General features: G+C 37.8%; 1 protein-coding gene across 9 annotated transcripts in view; it reads right to left on the bottom strand.

Annotated features, from left to right (window-relative positions):
- Window positions 1-19106, bottom strand: part of SETX (senataxin) — a 32082-nt gene that overhangs the window by 11934 nt on the left and 1042 nt on the right. For 8 of the 9 annotated variants that reach the window (XM_042786625.1, XM_042786623.1, XM_042786624.1 and 5 more), the window contains 13 exons: window positions 17671-17851; window positions 16171-16381; window positions 15875-15984; window positions 12734-12953; window positions 12307-12426; window positions 11133-11304; window positions 9569-9659; window positions 4144-8697; window positions 3193-3292; window positions 2523-2699; window positions 1673-1902; window positions 953-1120; window positions 248-404 (listed from right to left, as the gene is read on the bottom strand). In XM_042786625.1, the coding sequence (XP_042642559.1) occupies window positions 248-404; window positions 953-1120; window positions 1673-1902; window positions 2523-2699; window positions 3193-3292; window positions 4144-8697; window positions 9569-9659; window positions 11133-11304; window positions 12307-12426; window positions 12734-12953; window positions 15875-15984; window positions 16171-16381; window positions 17671-17850 (6490 nt within the window). In that variant the 5' untranslated portion in view covers window position 17851. Of the gene's footprint in view, window positions 1-247; window positions 405-952; window positions 1121-1672; window positions 1903-2522; window positions 2700-3192; window positions 3293-4143; window positions 8698-9568; window positions 9660-11132; window positions 11305-12306; window positions 12427-12733; window positions 12954-15874; window positions 15985-16170; window positions 16382-17670; window positions 17852-19106 lie in introns of those variants that run through there. The other variant, XM_042786627.1, reaches the window with a different exon arrangement.

Here is a 19106-nt window from a genome sequence, read left to right as displayed (position 1 = left end):
AGTGAAACTAAACTATGATGAAAGGGTCAATGTCAATATAAAGCCAAAGTGCAATTAAAAAAAAAAATAAACTTTTTAGAAAAGTGCATTAAAATTAGTAACAGTACAAGGATGTACCAGTCACATTCTGCAAGAGAATAAAGCTGCTTAGAGTAGCATACAAGTATTATACGCAATCAACTGTTCTAATTCCTCCTTCAGGTTTTGTCTATTTAACATACAAACAGAACTTTAAAATAAAACATACCCAAAGGCTCCTGCTTGTTTTGGCATTTTTCCTTAAATGTAACAATGATCTTCTTCATGAGTTCATCAACAGCAGCATTTGATGGTGCACAAACTAGAAAACGGTTTAGCTTGATCTTGGAATTTGTTTTTTGAGTTGTCTTTTCATTCCTAGTGTTCTGTAGATTAATTAACAATAAACCAAAATTTATATTGTTTTCATTTGTGATTTAAAAGCCAGACTGTATGCTTATCTTAATCAGCATGCAGAATATGAGGACTACTGAACTTGAGTATCTCTTAAGGTATGTCTTACATTGCATAACAAGTCAAATGTATTAATACTATCTGCAGAAATTCCCTTCAACAATGATGTACTTGTTGAATATACTGGATGGTAGTATGAAAACCATTAAATGGGACAGGCCAAATAACATTCTTTATTACATCAAAATATTAAGGTTTTTTTAACCTAACTAGTGTTTATACTACTGATTGTTCATGTTTTCTTGATTTTACAAGTTCCATAAAGTAAATGTTTTCCAAAATGCCCAAAAGGTATTATTTCCACCTTTACACTCTATACAGTACAGATTTAATTAAGTCAGCTTAATGCATTACACCCCCAGTAATTACCAGTACTACACTTCCATTTAGCTTAAGCTATCATTGACTCCCATTGGGAAACCAAACACCAGCACGTGGCAATCACATCACATTCACTCACTTCTCTCAAAACACGAGACAGAAGTCCAACAATAGTTTTTGATTTCCCTGTTCCAGGTGGTCCGTGGATGAGGCAGATCTTGGGAAGCTCTGGATGTTGCTTTACCATGGCATAAGCTGTCTCAATGGCTCTCTTTTGATCTTCATTGTATTCATTCATATTCAGTGCCTGACAGAACAGACAGGGAAAAAAAGAATAATGGATTACTTAACGTTGATCAAACCATCCACATTCATTTTATATATTTTCATAATGTCCTCCACCCCTCTAAACTATGACTCAAAAAAACTCTGAAAGGCATGGAAGCTTTTGATTCTATGTTTGCTCTAGATGCACACCCAATCCTGATTCAAAAGCCATAATGAAGGTTTTGTTTACTCTACACACATTTATTTTGCAGTATCTTTTCCATACTATGCCTTATTTCTGAACAGACATGTCCCCAGTAAGGAAAAAAAAACAAAACAACCCTAAAAGCTGTTTAAAGTGCACTACTAGTATCAATGTCAACATAGCAGAAAAACCTGAGCATCTTCAGACTCCTCTTCTAACCACCCAATCAACCAACTCTGAAAAGCACAATGCCTTGGTGCTTTTGAAACCTGTCTGCTTGCACTTGGTCATCTCAAAAAACAGCATGCAAAACCAGTTTTGCAAAATTCAGGACATCTAAATACCCACTTGCCATGCCTAACTATCACCTCTAGCTGAAGAACTTACAGTGCTTTCTGAAGCTGCTGGCAAATCTCTGGGACAGAAGTCACTGTACTTTGGATATATGATGGGTTTAGACAAGAAATTCCTGTTCAGTAGTAGTAAACCTTTGAATGTTCGGTGTGTGGTCACCAGGGAGCCAACCACCACACACTTCACTTGCTTATTTATGAAGAATGACAAATTGCCTCGAGTTTGCACAGAAAGATGACAGACAGTACGCTGCTCCTTTTGTCCTATAAAAGGGGAGGGAGGGAGGAACACAAGTTGTTAATTCAAAGAATATCCAAATAACAGCTCTCAAAGAATTCACCAGAACCATGTACTGCCTTCTTACTATGGAGACAATTAATTCTTGCAAAAAACCCGAACACTAGCCTTCCCGCCCCCAAAAAACCCAACAACCTAAAACAAAAGAAAAACCCAGTGATCTGTAAAACAACTCAGATCACTGTCTTAATCAGGCAGCATTAACCCTGATACTTGGTAATCCTGGTAATTCACAGGGTCAGTTCCAGAGAGTGGAAACGTTAGTCAGTGAGTTCATGGCACTTCACATCTCGCAGCAATGCACTCAAGATACAGGCACTTACTCATCATCAGTTTCTGTTGTTACACAATGTAGTAACATCTGTATTGAAGGAAATCCCTACAAAAACTCATGGAAAGCAGGTCTGCAGCTTCAGTTCCCAACTTTTTATGAAGCTTCTAGCATGGAATCGACATGCTACAGTGGAAAAACAATCCCATTTCATCTGAGGTAAATGTTACACTACAATTATCAACAGTCAGCTATGAAGAAGCATTTTACAGTACCAAGAAGAATTCCACTTTTATTCCAAGTCCATTTACTTACTAGTTAAACAGCCAGACGCACGAGAAAATCGCTTCACAAGACCAACGTGATTCACTATATGGTTCTCCATCTCACTTTCTTCCTTGAAGGTGTCTTTTTTCTTTTGGACCACAAAAAAGATTAAGTCATCCTCCTTTGGATGAAGCTGCCTTGCTAAATCACTTTCCTGAAGATGAGCTACCCAAATTAAATTAGAACATTAAAAGGAAAATGGTTACAATTACTTTCTGACTACAAAAGTACTACAATTAACATATTCCATGTATTTCAGTACTACCCACGTCTGAACTTTTAAAGCTATAGCAAAAGACTATGAAGAGTTTTAACTGCATCCTGAATTCTTAAGCCTGAGCATAGCACTGTACAAAAATAGAGCAAGTCAAGGACTATTTTATTTACCAAAAAAAGCTGAAACAAAATCCCAAATGAGTGATACGGAAAGTATTTCAACAGCAATCAAATAACAACTTTTTGTACTGAACACTTAATGCACAAATTCCTTGCAAAATATGTATTTCTGTTACATGCATTCTACAAAATAGCAAATTCGTGATCCTCTTTGTATTTAAAGCAAATAAAAAAATTTCTACCTGTAAGTGCTAGTTCATTATAAGGCATTGTCTACTTGAAAATTAGAAGATTTTACAAAAAAGAAAACCCAAACTCTTACCTGTAAAATCTGCTGTATTCATATCAGCACAGAAGTTCTGTAAGTAGAAGTAGTAACTCTTCTCTCTTACTCTCTGGTTTTCTATCCACTCTTGTGCTAGCTACATGTTGGAAAGTAAAAGCTAAATAAAAACACTTTGAAGGATTTAGTGTATCAGAAGGATAGCTTATCATGACTCAAAGGGCAAACATACTAAGCAGAAATAAAAGAAAGCTAACAGACTGGCAAGTACAAGACAAAGACTCTTACCCTTTTTTTTTTTCATATATGCATACACATTACATATAAACACACAGGACAAACAAAAGCACTTCCTCCCCATCCACCTCCCATTTAATGTACTTTCTCACAAAGTTCTTCAGAGCAAATTCCCCTGACTGCATTTTCACCTTAAAACATGAGTATTATCCTGTTATTGACTTCTCTTTCTACCTTATTTCTACAAGAGAAGTGACGCAATGACTGAACTTGAAAGCATACAGATTTAATTGAAGGAACAATGCATTTTCTCACTCTTAAACTATAAACTATTATGCTGTTTGGGAAAAAAAAAATACTTCTCAGATTAACCTACCCTCTCACATAAATTTGCAACATAAATCAAAACATTACATTCTTATCCCCTTTTTACAGGCACTGTCATCATAAGACCTCAGTTTCTTAAATGTTTCTGTTTTAAACTTTATATGCTATAAAAAGGAACCACCTCTCTTTTCCCTCCTTTTGCATGCTGTTGTGAATGCACATCAAAAAACCACCACTTCACCAAGGTAACACTGTCAGTCGCCAGTCTTAAATATAACTGTCTAGATTATCTTCCCCAAACCGTTCCTCTATGCAGATCTGTATCTGAACATTTTCAGAAGGTAAACAGAGGACATCAGTTTTTAATCTCTTGGTAAAATTTACCAGGGTTGATGAAAACAAACCAAGAGGCAGATAGCTACTTACCGTTTCAAAGGCATTTAGCATCATCAAGGGGAAAAATGTATTAAAATACTCATTGTATCCCTGAAATTGGACTGGAACAGAGGCTACTACAGAATGCAGGAGATTAATTGGAGGTCCAAATTGGCTGGAGTTGGCAAACATTTCATAAGTCCACTGTAGAACTTCATTAACAAAAATACTATGGTCACGTTGCTGAGCACCAACGAAGGAAGAATAGTCTTCCTGGGCAGGCCTTCTGGAAATATTTGAAGCATTGTTGTTCTGTCCATTTTGTGGCTGGAGAACGTTGTTAGAAATATGGGGTTGAGGTACGTTACTGAAACTTGGAAATTTGCATGTTTGATTTCGTATTGGTATAGCCCTGGCATTTGGTGGCCTGACCACCACCAGTTTTGCTGCATTCACTTTGCTTTTTGAAGCTGGAGGTAGCTTTTTAACATCTTCAAGATCCTTGCTGAAGGCTGCATTCCGTGAAGAACTTGCTGAGCTGAAAATTTTGGTAGTGGAAGGCTTTTTCATTTTAGGTGGCAGGAGAGAAGGTTTGGCAAACAAGTGATCTGCTTCCGAGCTGGTGCCTGGATGCTTACTACAGTACACTGCTGGTTTTTCCACTTTTTCCATACAGTCTTTGTATTTACATTTCACAATAGTCGAAGATTCATTCTGCTGAAGACTTTCAGCAGTATCCACTTCCTCTGGATTTTTACCAGCGATAGTAGTATCTTGAACACCTTCCTCTTCAGAACATAATTCCATATCCACAGGATCTAACTGAGTTAAAAATAAATCATCATCATCTTCAGTGTTTTCATTTGGTTTACATCCATTTTCTTTTGAAGCTGTCTTCTCACACTCAGGCTGGACAATGAAGCCTTTTCCTGAAGGTTCATCTTTATCATCTCCAACAAACGCAGAGAGACTTGAATCCCTAGATACAGGAGGAACCATCATACTGTTATCTTCCGATTTTCTGTTCGAGTCTGAAGAACAAGGCATTTTAGAGATACATGTCTCCTCCTCCACAGAGAGGTTTTCAAATTTTCTCTCACTGGCAGAAGGACAAACAGTCTCCTCCCTTTTTTTTTCGACAGATCCTTCAACAGATGCCAGTTCAAAACTTTTAGGCTTTTGTTTCATAGATTTTGTATCCACTTTGCTAACTTTTTTATTTCTACTCTCAGAACTTCCTGCAGTATTTTTCACTCTGACACTTTTCTGGGGCCTTGTCTGCCTTAAAAACTGACGGTCTTGACAGGCTAGCAACTTTTTATTATACTTTACAGACAAACTCTGAGGAGCAATTAGTTTAGTCTTCTTTTTCTGTACAACTCCAACTCGCCCTGCAGCTTTACCATAGCTGCGCAATTGAGCTAGACTCTCTAAAGAGCGCTGGGATAATTCAAATGCTTTGCGGGGTGCTTTCTTCAGACCAAGTTTTTCTACAGTTGATGCTGGTACAGGACACTGCCGAACCTTCCTTGGGGGAACCACAGCAGGCATTAACCTACCAGGTTGAGAATTTTTTGATGTGATTTGAAGTAGCTTTTTATTTTGTGCTGTTTTAAGGACAGGAGGTTTTTTAGGACTTCTTTGAATAGTTCTTGCTATCTCAGATTTTGCTATTCTCTTCCGTGGACTCATGCTCTTTTTCTTAAGGGCCAGCTTTGAAGCTAATGAGATGTTAGACGTAGATGCTCTGGGCTCAGTCAATTTTGAATCCAGGGTGAAGCCTTTAGCAACAGAACCTTTGTCTGCAAAATTCTCCAGTTGATCTTTTGAATTTCCCTTACTAATAGATTCCTGCAATGTTGAATTAGTTACTACTTCTTTATTATCAGTTTCCTTCTGATGAGAAATATTTTCTACCTGCTTTTCTGCTAAGTTTGCTTCTTCTTCCATGGTATCATCACTTATGTAATCCACATCATAACCCCATTCATTTGTGTGATCGTTCAGTAAGCCATCTGAATTACTATTATCAACTGCTGTTGAAACATCATGTTGCATATGCTCTGGAGTTGCTTCCATACTATTCTCTTGAGTATCTTGCCAAACCGAAAAGACATCATCTTCTGTTTCAAATTCAAAGTACTGAGACTCACAGTCTTCCAGTAACAATGGAGAGCTTGGAGAGTTTGGAGTCTTTGATTCTATTTTGTTACCACTATCAGAAATACAGCTAGAGATTGAAGGTTGCTCTTCAGGACACACACTTTCATTCTTTTCTTTTGATGCCTCCTTGTCAGCCACACCTTCTTCTTCATCAGAAGAGTCTGAAATTACAATGACTTGATTGTCAAGGCAATCTGCATCACAGGGAGACACGGTACTTTGACCATCACTGGAAGATCTTACAGCACCTTTCACCTTCCTTTTAATATCACACACATCATGGTGCACTGAGCTTTCTTGGCTTGAATCAAAGGGAAAATTGACACTTTTGGCATATGCAGTTAAAGATAATTTACTGAGTTCTCTATCAACCTGGGAGTCCGTTAAAATATTATCTTCAGAAGCCATCTTCACATAATCCTCCTTGTTCCTCCCCACTGAATTGTTCTCTCTCTTGAAATATTTTGAAAATTCAAACAACCTGTCACTTGATTCACACTTCATCAACAGCGGCCTGATCTGAGAAGCAGGGTTGGATATAACCCTCTTGTTTTCAGAGCTAGATGGAACACAACCTTTTGCTAAAGTTTTATCCATACAAAATGTCTTTGAAATTTCACCTTTACAGTCATACTTAACCAAATCATTTAAATGAGGCTGATCCTGGTCTGAAGTTTGCATGTCAGTGTCTGTCTTAAACACAGACTTCAATACTGAACATGATTTTTCTTCAGTGGATACCTTTTTCAATAAGGTGTCACTACTACCTGAAAGCAAAATACTGCCATCTTCATTTTCCTCCGTACCAGGTTCATTTGTAGAAGAGCTAGAGCAATCTAGTGGTGTTTCTTCTGATACCTGTTTAGTGGGGGTCAGTCTGGACTGAAAACCACTGTTGGTATTTTTCTCCTGCATACCTTCACAACTCCTTGAAGATGAAGTACCAACAGAGTTTTCCTTCTCACACACAGTATTCACTCCTTGATGCTTATGACAATCTTTGCTTGTACACAGACAGCCAGTGCAAAACTTAGATTGCTCTATCTCTGCTTTTGAAGCACTTGTTGCTAAACTGTAGTTTTTCAAGTTGCGTGGTTGCAATACTTTTGACGACCATTTGATTTTCTGTACCTTGCTTTTCAAATTCACGAGTCTACGCACATCTACTTTAAACTTCGAAGAGGAACTGGGAGACATATTCCTTTCCTTTACATCTGAGCTATAAACATGTTTTGGAGAACCTATACAAGTTTGAGCAGCCAGTTGCATTGGTGTTATGGTTCCTGCTTCACATTTGCTTTCTAACTCTCCACCTCTTCTGAAATCTGAATGCTGGGCATTTGGATTAAAGCATGGATTATCTGTATCACACTTCACTGTCACAAGATCATTGCTTCTATTTTCCTGAATTTTCCCATATACTTTTGTTGACAAAGAGTTCTGTGGGCAGCCATATTCCCAAGTTGTCAAGTCATTAAGTTCCTTTTTAATATTCACATCTGTGGATGTCCAAGATCTTGAACTTTCAGTTGCATCTCTACATTCCTCTTCCCATGCAGTCTTTCTTCCAGGGAAGAAATTCTGATAATCTTCATCTCCATCTTCCTTTGATATGGCAGCAAGTGGTGAACAGAGGTCATCTCTGCCATGTATACTCGCCTCACATCCACCATCATGTGCACTCTTCTCTTGCTTTACAGAAATGGTAGGCAAAGTTTTAGAGTTTGCATTGTTTCCTACAGGCACAGAGGTATTCAACTGTCTGTCCTTCATACTTCTTGTAACTTGCTTTAAACACATTTGTAATTCCTGGGTTTCCTGGATGTTCAGCTGCCAACCTAAGGATAGATTTCCTCTCAGAAGAAGATTGAGTTTGTCCAGGTATTGCTTGCAAAGAGCATGCTGCCCAATTTGATAGCCTTCTTTAAGAAGGCTACGTATCAACAGGACACAGGCATGCTGTACAGAATTAGAAGCTTGTAAAGATACTGCTGATGAACCTCTCACATATTGTCCAGATGCTTTTTCAGTGCACCGTGTAAATGCTATAGCTGGAAGCTTAGCACATCTCACCACTGCTTCTACCCATTCTTGGGAGCTAATCCATAGCAAATGTAGGCACTTTTTATTTCTGTGTAGTTCGATAATCGATACCAAGATCAGGAGAAAAAATTCAGAGATTTTGTCACACTGCTGGATTCTTTCATTGAGAATACCTCTGATTTCCAAGCAGAGGTAGTGAATGACCTCTACTATATATGCTACACCCAAGTCCTTGAGATCCATAAGTGACTGAACAAAAGGGATGAACCAGAGAAATGTGCTGTGATGGACACGCATCTCGCTGCCAATATCAGACTGAAGCACATTAGCCAGTGTTTGCATATCTTCATACATGTTGGGGCAGTAGTCTGGACAAATGGCAGTCTTCCATCCAGTATCCTGAAAAATAAATTCACCACACATAATCATTATACACATCTGCACAGCTTAATTTGCCACCATTTTTTTTCTAGCCATAAATGTTACTTTCTTTCAAATATATGTTAATTAAATGGTAACATCTCTTATACCCCAATGTAAGTCAAAAACTAAACTAAAAAAAAAAATGCAAAAAATAAAGATCAACATATAACATATAAGGAACCCATTTCCTAAAACGTAACCTATGAAATAAGTATAAAGTAGCATTTCCTTTAAAAAACATTGTGAAACCCTCCAAAGATGATGCTATGCTAACGTAATTTAACTTCAGATAACCAAATCTACATTTAAAGCCTTAAAAGACATTTCACAAATACAACACACCATCATGAAGAACACACTCACAAATGTTTATGCCACTTTATAACAAAATGGTGCCATTTTGAAGCACAGCCTAACATTTGAAAGTATATCAAAGCATACCTTATTACTTCATATTCAATATATTAGTTTAGGATACAGAGAAACAAAAAGTAAAATACAAGAACACAATCAGCAACTTTTTTAAAACTTAATTCAAAGTTTCCATTGAGGTACCAATGTTTGTTTCAATCTTGATAAAAATTCTTTGGCTTTAATACCATCTCTGCCTAATTCACAAACACGTTCTTCTTTCCTCTTACTGCCTGAAAGTACTAGCTAAACAAGAAGTGACCAGACTGGCTGTTGTTTAAGGCACACAACAGTGACATACTTTATTTAGTATTTTTTCTTTACAACATTTCTAGGAGAAACAGAGTATCTTCCCTTCTGTATAACAGATGGTTTAAACTGACAGTGTCAGTGATCAGAATTTGAAGAACAGGGAAATAAAATATTCTTTTAATACCTTTTGAGGCTTTTCTGTGTTATAATTATACACAATCTGACTGCAAGTAACCATGTCATCATTGTAGTCTGACTCCGGTTCAGATTTTGTCCTAAAAAGAAATACAAATCACTATAGACTATACACAACTAGCTTAAACTATATGAAAGCCAACTGGCCAAGACACAGATTTCACTTTTCAGATACTGACCATGTGACTATTAGAACTTGCCAGTGATAAAACATATCTATGAAAAGACAACATTTAGAATTGTAGAGTTTGTTCTATCCTGCTCGTAACAGACAGGGGAAGCGACTGCCTCAGGAAAATGAGCTTTCTAGTGAGCCATGGATTTGACTACCTAGGACAAATACCCAGAATTCCATTATCTTTGAATCTATGCATAAATGCAGTTCAATCATGGCTACATACTCATGAACTTTGTATGCAACCATCTAAACACAACACTCAAATAGCTTGTTTGACTGAAGAAATTCTCCTTTAATATCCCTTCCTCAGCTATCTATAACATTCCATATATACATATCTGTAGCTATCTATAACATTATATTCTGTCCGTATAAAAATACTGAACATTTAAGTCACTGTCACTCAAAGTTGATTCAAAATATATCAGAAGAAAATATTAAACAACTGGTATGGTTATCCCGGTACTATTTTCTACCAACTTTTTAAAAGGAGGCACAATTTCAGTCTTCCAAAACAGAAGGTGTGCCTAAAGTCTTGAGACTGGATGTAACTATAGAAGCTATTTCTAGACTACCTGGCAGTGTACTAACCAACCACTTCTGCACTGAATAAACACTTTACCTAATTAACTTTCTGTTCAATACTGACAATATTGTCACTCAGAGGTGGTTCAAAAAAATCAATTTTATCTTAGGATGTAAGTATATGAAGGCAAAACCTTTCAAAGGAGTATCTGATGCCTGCTACATGTTTTAAAGCACTTCCCTTCAAGCAGTTCACTATGTTACCCAAGTTCTTAAAGGACATTTCCATGATTCTCACTTTATTACCTTCCCTGAAAGGAATACATTCAGAAAAGTCAAACTTTTAAGACCATACAGTACCATTAACTAAATCTAATCTTTAGAAATAAATATTTAAGACTTAACATGAGCTCAAATCAGTTGTCACCTGGAACTGCAATAAAATCTAAAACCATGTCATCCACTTAAAGTTTGGGAATTCCCATAATTTTTCCAAGACTCTCAAGCATAGCAATATGCATTAAACGTAAGTGCAAGCTGGTTACAGCACTAAATAAGCACTGAACAGTTAGCAGCCTTCCTGATTCAGGAAAAAAAAAAAATTCCTGAAAAGTGTAACAGACTTAACAGTAGTCAAAAAGAAGCAAGCATGTATTTTTCTGGAAGAACCTCATAATTTCAGGGGACCTACTTCATCTTTTCACTGCTTGAAGTTGGCAACAACTGATTTTTTACCCTTGTCATCTCCCTCCCCCAACACAAATTAAGGCCATACTGACAAGAAAACCAAGCTACTATGGTACCTGGTATTAAAATCATAAAACTGTTCTAGTCTCTTAATAAAACTGACCTCTTAAAGCTACTGCGTATATTTTTTATTTCATTGTTGTAGCTCACACTGTTGATAATGGTTTGAAAGGCTTGGACAGGATCAATAAGCTGACCCCATACTTTAGATCCGAGCTGATCCAAAATAACCATGAAACAATGCAGCGCAGGCCAGAAGGGGTCAGTAGAATCATCTGAAACATAACAGTAATATTGGGGAGAGTTGAAATGCAAGAGTCCTGTACATTCTTAGACTAAGCTGAAGTTGAAAGGAGTTGGTTTTAATTGATTCTTCTTAAATACTAATACAAAGATATGTATTCCAGTAAGTTGCAACTGTACTTTTTAACCCAGAAAAAGGATGAAAAAAAGACAACCTCACTCATCTGTACAGACAGACACTGCTCCTTATGCAGTCTTAAATCAACAGGAATCTGGATAACTATTACTAACATTTCCCAGCTCCGTGGAACTGATTCTTCCACACCAATTTTTGCAGTGCTGTTCTAAGAAGTGCAGAGTTACAAAAGTACAACTTACACAGCTATTACAACTTAAATTTCAAATCTAAGCTAGAAGCAGTTGGTTTTCCTTCAAGTGTATATATCCTCAATACTACATCCTCAGTTAACATACTAGGCTTATAAAGATTTGAGAAGCAGCCCTGGTCTTGAGCTTATGTGCCATTCCCAGGCTATGACATGGCACGTGGCCTACAAGAATGGTTCACGGGCTACTAAATTCTAAAGGCTGAATTCCCAGCTGCAAAAGGGGTTCCCTCAAACAGATGGACAGAGGAATCAAATTTTAAGCAAGTTGCGGCAATTCAGAAGGTGTTTCTTTATTTTAGGACTCAAAATTCAAAGTTCATACCACAGTGACATGCACATGCCTGTACAACCTGTACATTAAATGAAAACAATGTAGTAGGAACTATAGATTTGTCCTCTCAAAACCTCTAAGCCACCTTTATGCAAATTACTGCTATCCATTCTCCAGAGTTTGAATGTCATTTTCCAGTACTTGTCAGTATTGCCCAAATACCGTACAATATTGGCCATCTTACAGAAGATAAACAAGCCTCAGTTAAAATCACCTCAGCATTACACTACTAAGCATTTACACAAACAAGGAAGTTTGATAAAGATGAAAAATGATCTATGAACTGTCTTAATCTCAGTATCAAAATTAATTACCAGCTGCTTCTTTCTCCATGGTGTGAAGTATACACTGCATGAAATCATTTTGTTTGTCTGGGCCCAGTAACAAGGAGTCCATAGCTTGTTCTTCCAACACTGTTAGCAGCATACAAATCCCTACAAAAAAAAAAAAAAAAAAAAAGGCCATTTGTCTATATATTAGCAAAACTTTGTTCTAACTTTCATCAAATCAAGGATCATTTTCCAAATGCCATTACCAATGTAACACTTGACCAAAGAGATCAGCAGCAACATGAAACTAATTAAACACTACTGCACTACTCCAGCTGTGAAACATTTAATTTTCACATGTAACATGCCCCAAAATAAACAGCACCCATGAAATAGTAGAGCTCTGACTTTAAAGAGGTGCTTACAAGATGAGAGAGATTACACATACAAATTCATTTTTGATCATGCTCACCTAGCCAATAGTTCTTGTAGTTGGCAGTATCATATAAATGAGATGGCAGAAGGATCAGTTTACCCTTTTCAACCACTGAAAAGCTGTAAATATCTGGCCTCTCAAAAAGCCCCAACTCAATAACTTTGAACAAGCAAGTCAGTACTTCCTGTAAGTCATAGTAATCATCCCTGTCAACCTTCCCTAAATTCCTTGCTGTTAGGATGGCCCATCGACGAATCTATGGATTGAAACAAAAAAGTTATTAATAAAAAAAAAAAAAAAAAAAAAAAAATCACTGCTTTGTGCTGTAAGATTAGGAATCACTACTACTACAAATTAGACAAAGTATATTTTTACTAAAGTAAGGTCTCATAATTGCAAGAAAGAGTTAATCTTTTTCCAAAATAATCTTAGAAACAGTTTGACTATACTTACAAGATGATGTTGATAAGTTAAAATTCAGGGTAGGATATACAAATAAAACGCCTTGGGATTCATGTGACAAAGGGGCAGCATTTGCTTTTGTACTTGCTTTATATTGTTTAAACAGTACCGACCAACATTTTCTAGTTGGGTAACTATACTATAACACCAGAGCTTAAGCTGTGCTGTCAGCACAGGACAGTTGTAATTTCTTGCCTTGGTGGAATCATTTTCTGACCTACTGAGAAAACTTCAGAGTTTGAGCAAGTGTGAGGTACTATACTATTAAATCTTTTACTGTCTCTTAGGATAACTTGAAATGTTGTGCTGCATGTTGGTGTTTAAGCCAGACTCAGAAATGGTACATCCGCAACCTGCCCACCAGCCACAGCAAATGCAACCTGACTCTCCAAAGCACAACAAATGAGGTGGAAAAATGATAGTATGAACTCACACTCTTCCAATATAAACAGCCTAGCTGAGTTACAATTCAGTACTCCTTTGATAGTTACACATCCAAATTCAATTTACAGATAAACACACCACACGGGGACTTCTCCAAGATCGTGCAAAGAAAGCACTCCATCTCCCTTCAGTATTAACATGGTGCATGAAATCAGGATTCACTGTTCCAGCAGGCCCTCCCAATTGTAGCAGGGTGCATGTTCCTAAGTTCTCTGTATTATGACTATTTTTCAATACTCTTCCCTATTACTGATAACAGTTTCACTCATAGGACGTGTATATCTAGTCGGAAGGAACAGCCTTCTTGCTGGATAATACACTGTCTTCAAAACGATGTTGAAAATTAGGCACTCAGGCACATCTGTACTGCCCTGAGAACCTCGGGGTTTCTTCATCACCTCTCAAATCCTTTTAACCAGCAAAAAATAGAAGTGCTGGTAACAACCCCAACTGCAAAACCTCTCAACCCTTTCACCCTAGACACTTTCAGTATTCCAAAATTTCTTTGTTACTTTCTTAAGAGATTGGATTCATAAAGACAGCAGTCTTCGCTATGTACACTAGTGTGAATGATACTAAGATCAGCTGACATTTCTAAATACCATAAAGAATAGAGCTCTCCTGCTTACACTTTCAAATGAACTTTTGATCTCTGATTGTACAATATTAAAATATCCCATATGGATTCAGACACAGGCCAAAAAAATTTTAAAAAATTTGTAGTTTTGAGTTGTTCCACCACAGAATACACAAACCCATTAACACACAGTGTTGCCTCCTTATAATGACAAAATTCAGTGACAATTAAAGTGCACTGGTACGCGTCTCTTCTTCCAAGTAACTACACTATTCTCACTTTTTCAATTTTTAAGGTTCTGAACATTACTAAAATGTGAAAGTTTCTAAGAATAAAGAACAGGGAAGGAAAAGGGGATTAATACACTGAATTACAAACCCTGGCCCACTTGAGAAGAATTCCATTTGGGAGTATAGGGCATAAATTTACAGTTCGCTTGAACATCTGTAATTTTTGCTGACTAAATGCAAACAGTGAAGTGATTCTAGAAGTTACTGCAAAAAAAAAGTCTCTTCAGCAAGAGTAACTATATCCCTACTTTTCCTGGGTTTGGAAAACCCAGGAAAACCCAATAGTGGGGTTTTTCTGGTAGCAGGGGAGGGAGCTACAGTGGTGGCACCCTGTGAGAAGCTTCTCGAAGCTCCACTGGCTCCAAGTTGGCCCCATCTCTGCACTGAGGCCGAGCCGATCAGCTGCGCCTCTACAATAACATATTTAAGAAGGGACCTGGTGAGGAGGAGCCACAGCAGCTGTGTGAACACCAAGGTCAGTGGAGGAACAATGGAAGAAAGGAGGGGAAAGGTGTGCCGGAGCAGAGACCCCCCTGTACCCTGTGGTGAGACAGCAGGGTGGCCCCCACTGCCACCCATGAAAGTCTGCGGTGGAGCAGACACTGATTTCTGACCTCATACAGCCATTTAAGGTGGCTGCACCCAAAGGAGGCCAGGATCTTGTGGGAAAAAGCAGCCCCTGATGTTGTAGTTTGGCACTGGGAGGATTGCAGCATGTGGGGGTGTCCCACACCAGAGCAACTCGGGAAGGGCTGCAGCCTATGGGAGGGACTCCAGTTGGAGGAAGTTTGTGGAGGACTGCCTCCTGTGAGAGGGGGACCACGATGGAGCAGGAGGAAGAAGTTCCAGAAGCTCCCTGCACCGAAGATGGAAGAAGCAGCAGCACTGCCTGCACCCCCCCATTCCCTGCCCCTGCGCCACTGGGGGAGGAGGCAGAGATATCAAGAACAGAGCTGAGAGCAGGAAGAAGGGAGGGGTGGAGGGAAGGTGTTCTCAAGATGTGGTAATGCTTCTCACTGTCCTACTCTGTTAAGTGCTGCTGTTGTTAGTGTCTGTAATAAATGTATGTTCTTTTTTTCTTCCCCTAACAAGTCTGCCTTTTGCCCATGACCCTAATGGGTGATTTACCCCTCCCTTTTCTATCTCAAATCCCAAGTCTGGCCTACTTTCCCCTTCTCAGCACTGGCGGGGAAAGGGGGAGTAAGCAGCTGTGTGGTGCTCAGTTGCCCTCTGAGCTCAAACCATGACACTACTGAACTCTCATTTATATAAATATTATTAAAAGAAAAACCAACCACTTAAAATTCTGAATGCTATTATTCTCATATTCCTGTCAATAAAAATAAGAATATGTTCTAATACTATTTCAAACTAAGTTTTAATGAAACAGAAAAACTAACTTACCACTTCATTTGGGTGTACCAGAAAGAGATAAATTCCTGGGTATTTCTCAAAGACCTGAAAGGAGCTGTGACTTTGTTCCATTCTACAGAGCACTTCCACACACAGCTCAGCTAAAAGGACAAACAGAATTATGGTAAGGATTTATTTATATGCTCACAAAACAAAAATTTAGTGGCAAAATAAGTATACTATATATATATACACACAGGCACTTCATTTTAACTATTATTTGTTATTTTCATCTCCAAGTAGAAACACCACCATTCTTTTCCAACTGTATATGGAAAGATACGTACCGATTTTCTCATGCAGCAGCAGATATGGGTATTTCAGTATTTCTATAAGGGGCACTCGCAGGTTATTCTCAAAATCCGGGCCCACGTAACCAGACAGCTGTGTGTCTCCATTCTCATTCACTATAAACAACTCATCATCTTCTCCAGCTTCTTCTTGCATGGATTTCTCTATGTGGGCAACCAGACGGGAGGTTTCCAACTCCCACAAGACCTATTTCAGTGGGGAAAAACAACTAATCGAAGTGCATTGTTGAAGAAAGTGATTAAGGACATTTATTATCACATGCAGAAACCTTAACTAGGCTTTCAAAACTTACAATTTCATTTTGAGAAGTTATTCATCAAGCATGGTGTGAAACAAAGTTTTGACATGGAGTTCAGATTGTGCAAATCACAAAACTCTCACTTCAGAATTAAGATTATAAAGCAATGTTGAAAAGAGCAGCATTCACACCAGAAGCATTTTTATAATTCTGTTAAATATTAACAAACCATTTCAATAATTACTTCAGGCCATAGGTTAGTCACAAAACTTTGTTCCACTGGCCAATATAAAGAAGTGCATGATACCGAGAGTGATCGTATTTAGGAAAATGGGAAAAGCAATTTTAAAATCTTGCCTTCTCACATATTTTGCAATGTATTAGTGGAAGGGAATGAATGTAAACAATGCACACAGACTAACTTGCTGAATATTTCTAGGGGATTTGGCTCACTTAACATTGCTCATCTAAACTAAATGATCCAAACCTCAATTAGAAACCAAAGTTATTTCCTACAATTAATAGACACAGAAAGGAACTTTCAGTTCAGTCACTCCACTTATTACCAATCTATGCTCAGGTGGGACTGCCGTCCAGAGAAATCTAGCTGACTAATTTAAAAAGCAACCTTTTTGACATCTGTATTATGATCAATTAGCTACAAATATTCATTTTACATACACATATGGGAATAGAAGCTTTCCAAAACACAAAATTGGGTACCAGCAAGAGAAAACTACAAAAGGTTTAAAATAAAGAGTTTTTAAACTTGTTTTTAATTAGACAATCTCACAGGCTTGCAAGATAAATTCAAGCATAGTAGAACACTATAGATGAGAAATGAAAGCAAACAAGAGGAACAAACACAAAGCTGAAAAGAAGCCAGAAGTACATTACAGAACTGTTTGACTGGCAGGTGTTTTTTCAGACGTCAAACCATCACAGCATGAATAAAGTTCAAGCTATAACGTCCAGTCAAAGACTTCCCACTACTGTTTCAGTTCTCGCTAATTTGAATATATACAAAACAAGAGAGCCTTCTTGTTTTACAATCAGCTCTTTGCAACTCAATATTAAAAAAGCAGACAGTTAAAAAGCAACATACGCTATTCCCCAAACTCCTGCACAAAACTCCCCCGCTATACGGAGGCTGGACCACAGACATCTCTTCTGAAGTTCTCCTTCAGTTCCAAGTCCTCCCACTCAGTAATGGGCAGGAGCCAAATCTCTTAATTACCTCATGCAACCTTGGCAATTTTTCCCTTGCTTTGTGGTATTCAACCACACACTCCAGGCAGTAACACAGGTCATCACTGGATCCTTCAAGATCTTCTGGGGACAACTGCTTAGAAGCATAGCTCTTCAGGAACTCAGTGGTGTCAGAACCACTAAGTGTGCACCACCGACATGTACTCATTCTTTGGATAGAAAGAAGAAGGAATCAACATAAGTCCAAAGACTGAATGCAGCAAAGTATTTCCTTTCAGTCACAACAGTACCTAATTTCCAAGTGCGATGAGTTTCAGGATTTATGTAACTCATCAGCAGCGTACATACATATGTTCTTGGGTGTTCTTATATCATATAGGTGCATGCAGTCAAACAAAAAAATACAGATTAAAGCATTAAACGAACATTACAGAAAAATGCCTGTTCAATGGCAAACATTACAAGTAAAGTACTAAAAAGTCAAATAATATAATTTGCAAACTACAAAACATGTGGAAATACACTTTACATACAAAAAAACCCTCATCCACAATTGATGCACACCTTCCAGAACGACAATGCTAAAGTTCATTACATTGTTTTATTGGTATTGTTGCAAAAGGATAAAAGAGCAAAAATTTAGCAAAAGACAAAAAGAAGAGGTTTTTCTCATATCTACAGCTCAGAATCTAAGGTTTGTCTTGTAACTAGGATCACTATTGCAATAAACAAATCCATTGTTGCTTTTGTTTTGTAACCAGGATCACTACTGCTATAAACAAGTCTACTGTTACTTAGTTCTAAGGTAGAACTATTATATTGTTAAGACTTATGACCAACAGAACTATGACCTGAAAACATGCTGGGGAAGGTCCCTATTTTTGTGTCCTTGAGGTGAACTTAGCTCATTATAATGGGAAAACCACACCTCTATAATTTAAGATACCTACCTCTTCATGAAGCCCCTCACCCTTTAAGTATGCATTCATTAACAGGTAGGTACTGTGACTTTAAATGAGAGAAACAAAACTAGCCAACAGATGATACTGTGATAAAATACTAACTAACAGTTATAGAGGCAGGTGCTCGTGTGTTTAGAATCAAGTAAATATGTTGAGTGTTTGTAACTCAGTGAGCTGGCCACTTTGGATGCCTAGTACCCTTTTCTGCACCGAATTGTAATCAATACAAGTATCTCAACTCTGCGTGTTAATTGGCTCTTTGCATACAGGGTGAAGAATCCCTGGCTCTGGGACAACAGCATGTGTGGAATCTAGGTCTAATGAGTACAAAATTTGATTAGCTTTTTTCCTTAATTTCCTGCTAAAATTTATAGGTCAACAAATCCCTGGTGTCAAAAGCAAAGGATATTTGTGCAGAACTTTTCTGTCTTCACTATTATTATAGTTCAGAAGCATCATAAAATTCTCAGCATAGATTGCATACTCTAGAAAGAAAAGTTCT

The sequence above is a fragment of the Tyto alba genome, unplaced genomic scaffold (assembly GCF_018691265.1).
Source record: "Tyto alba isolate M040663 unplaced genomic scaffold, T.alba_DEE_v4.0 Super-Scaffold_11, whole genome shotgun sequence".
Taxonomy (NCBI): Eukaryota; Metazoa; Chordata; class Aves; order Strigiformes; family Tytonidae; genus Tyto; species Tyto alba.
Note: the sequence above shows the minus strand (reverse complement) of the source record. Positions and strands in the feature narration are given on the sequence as shown.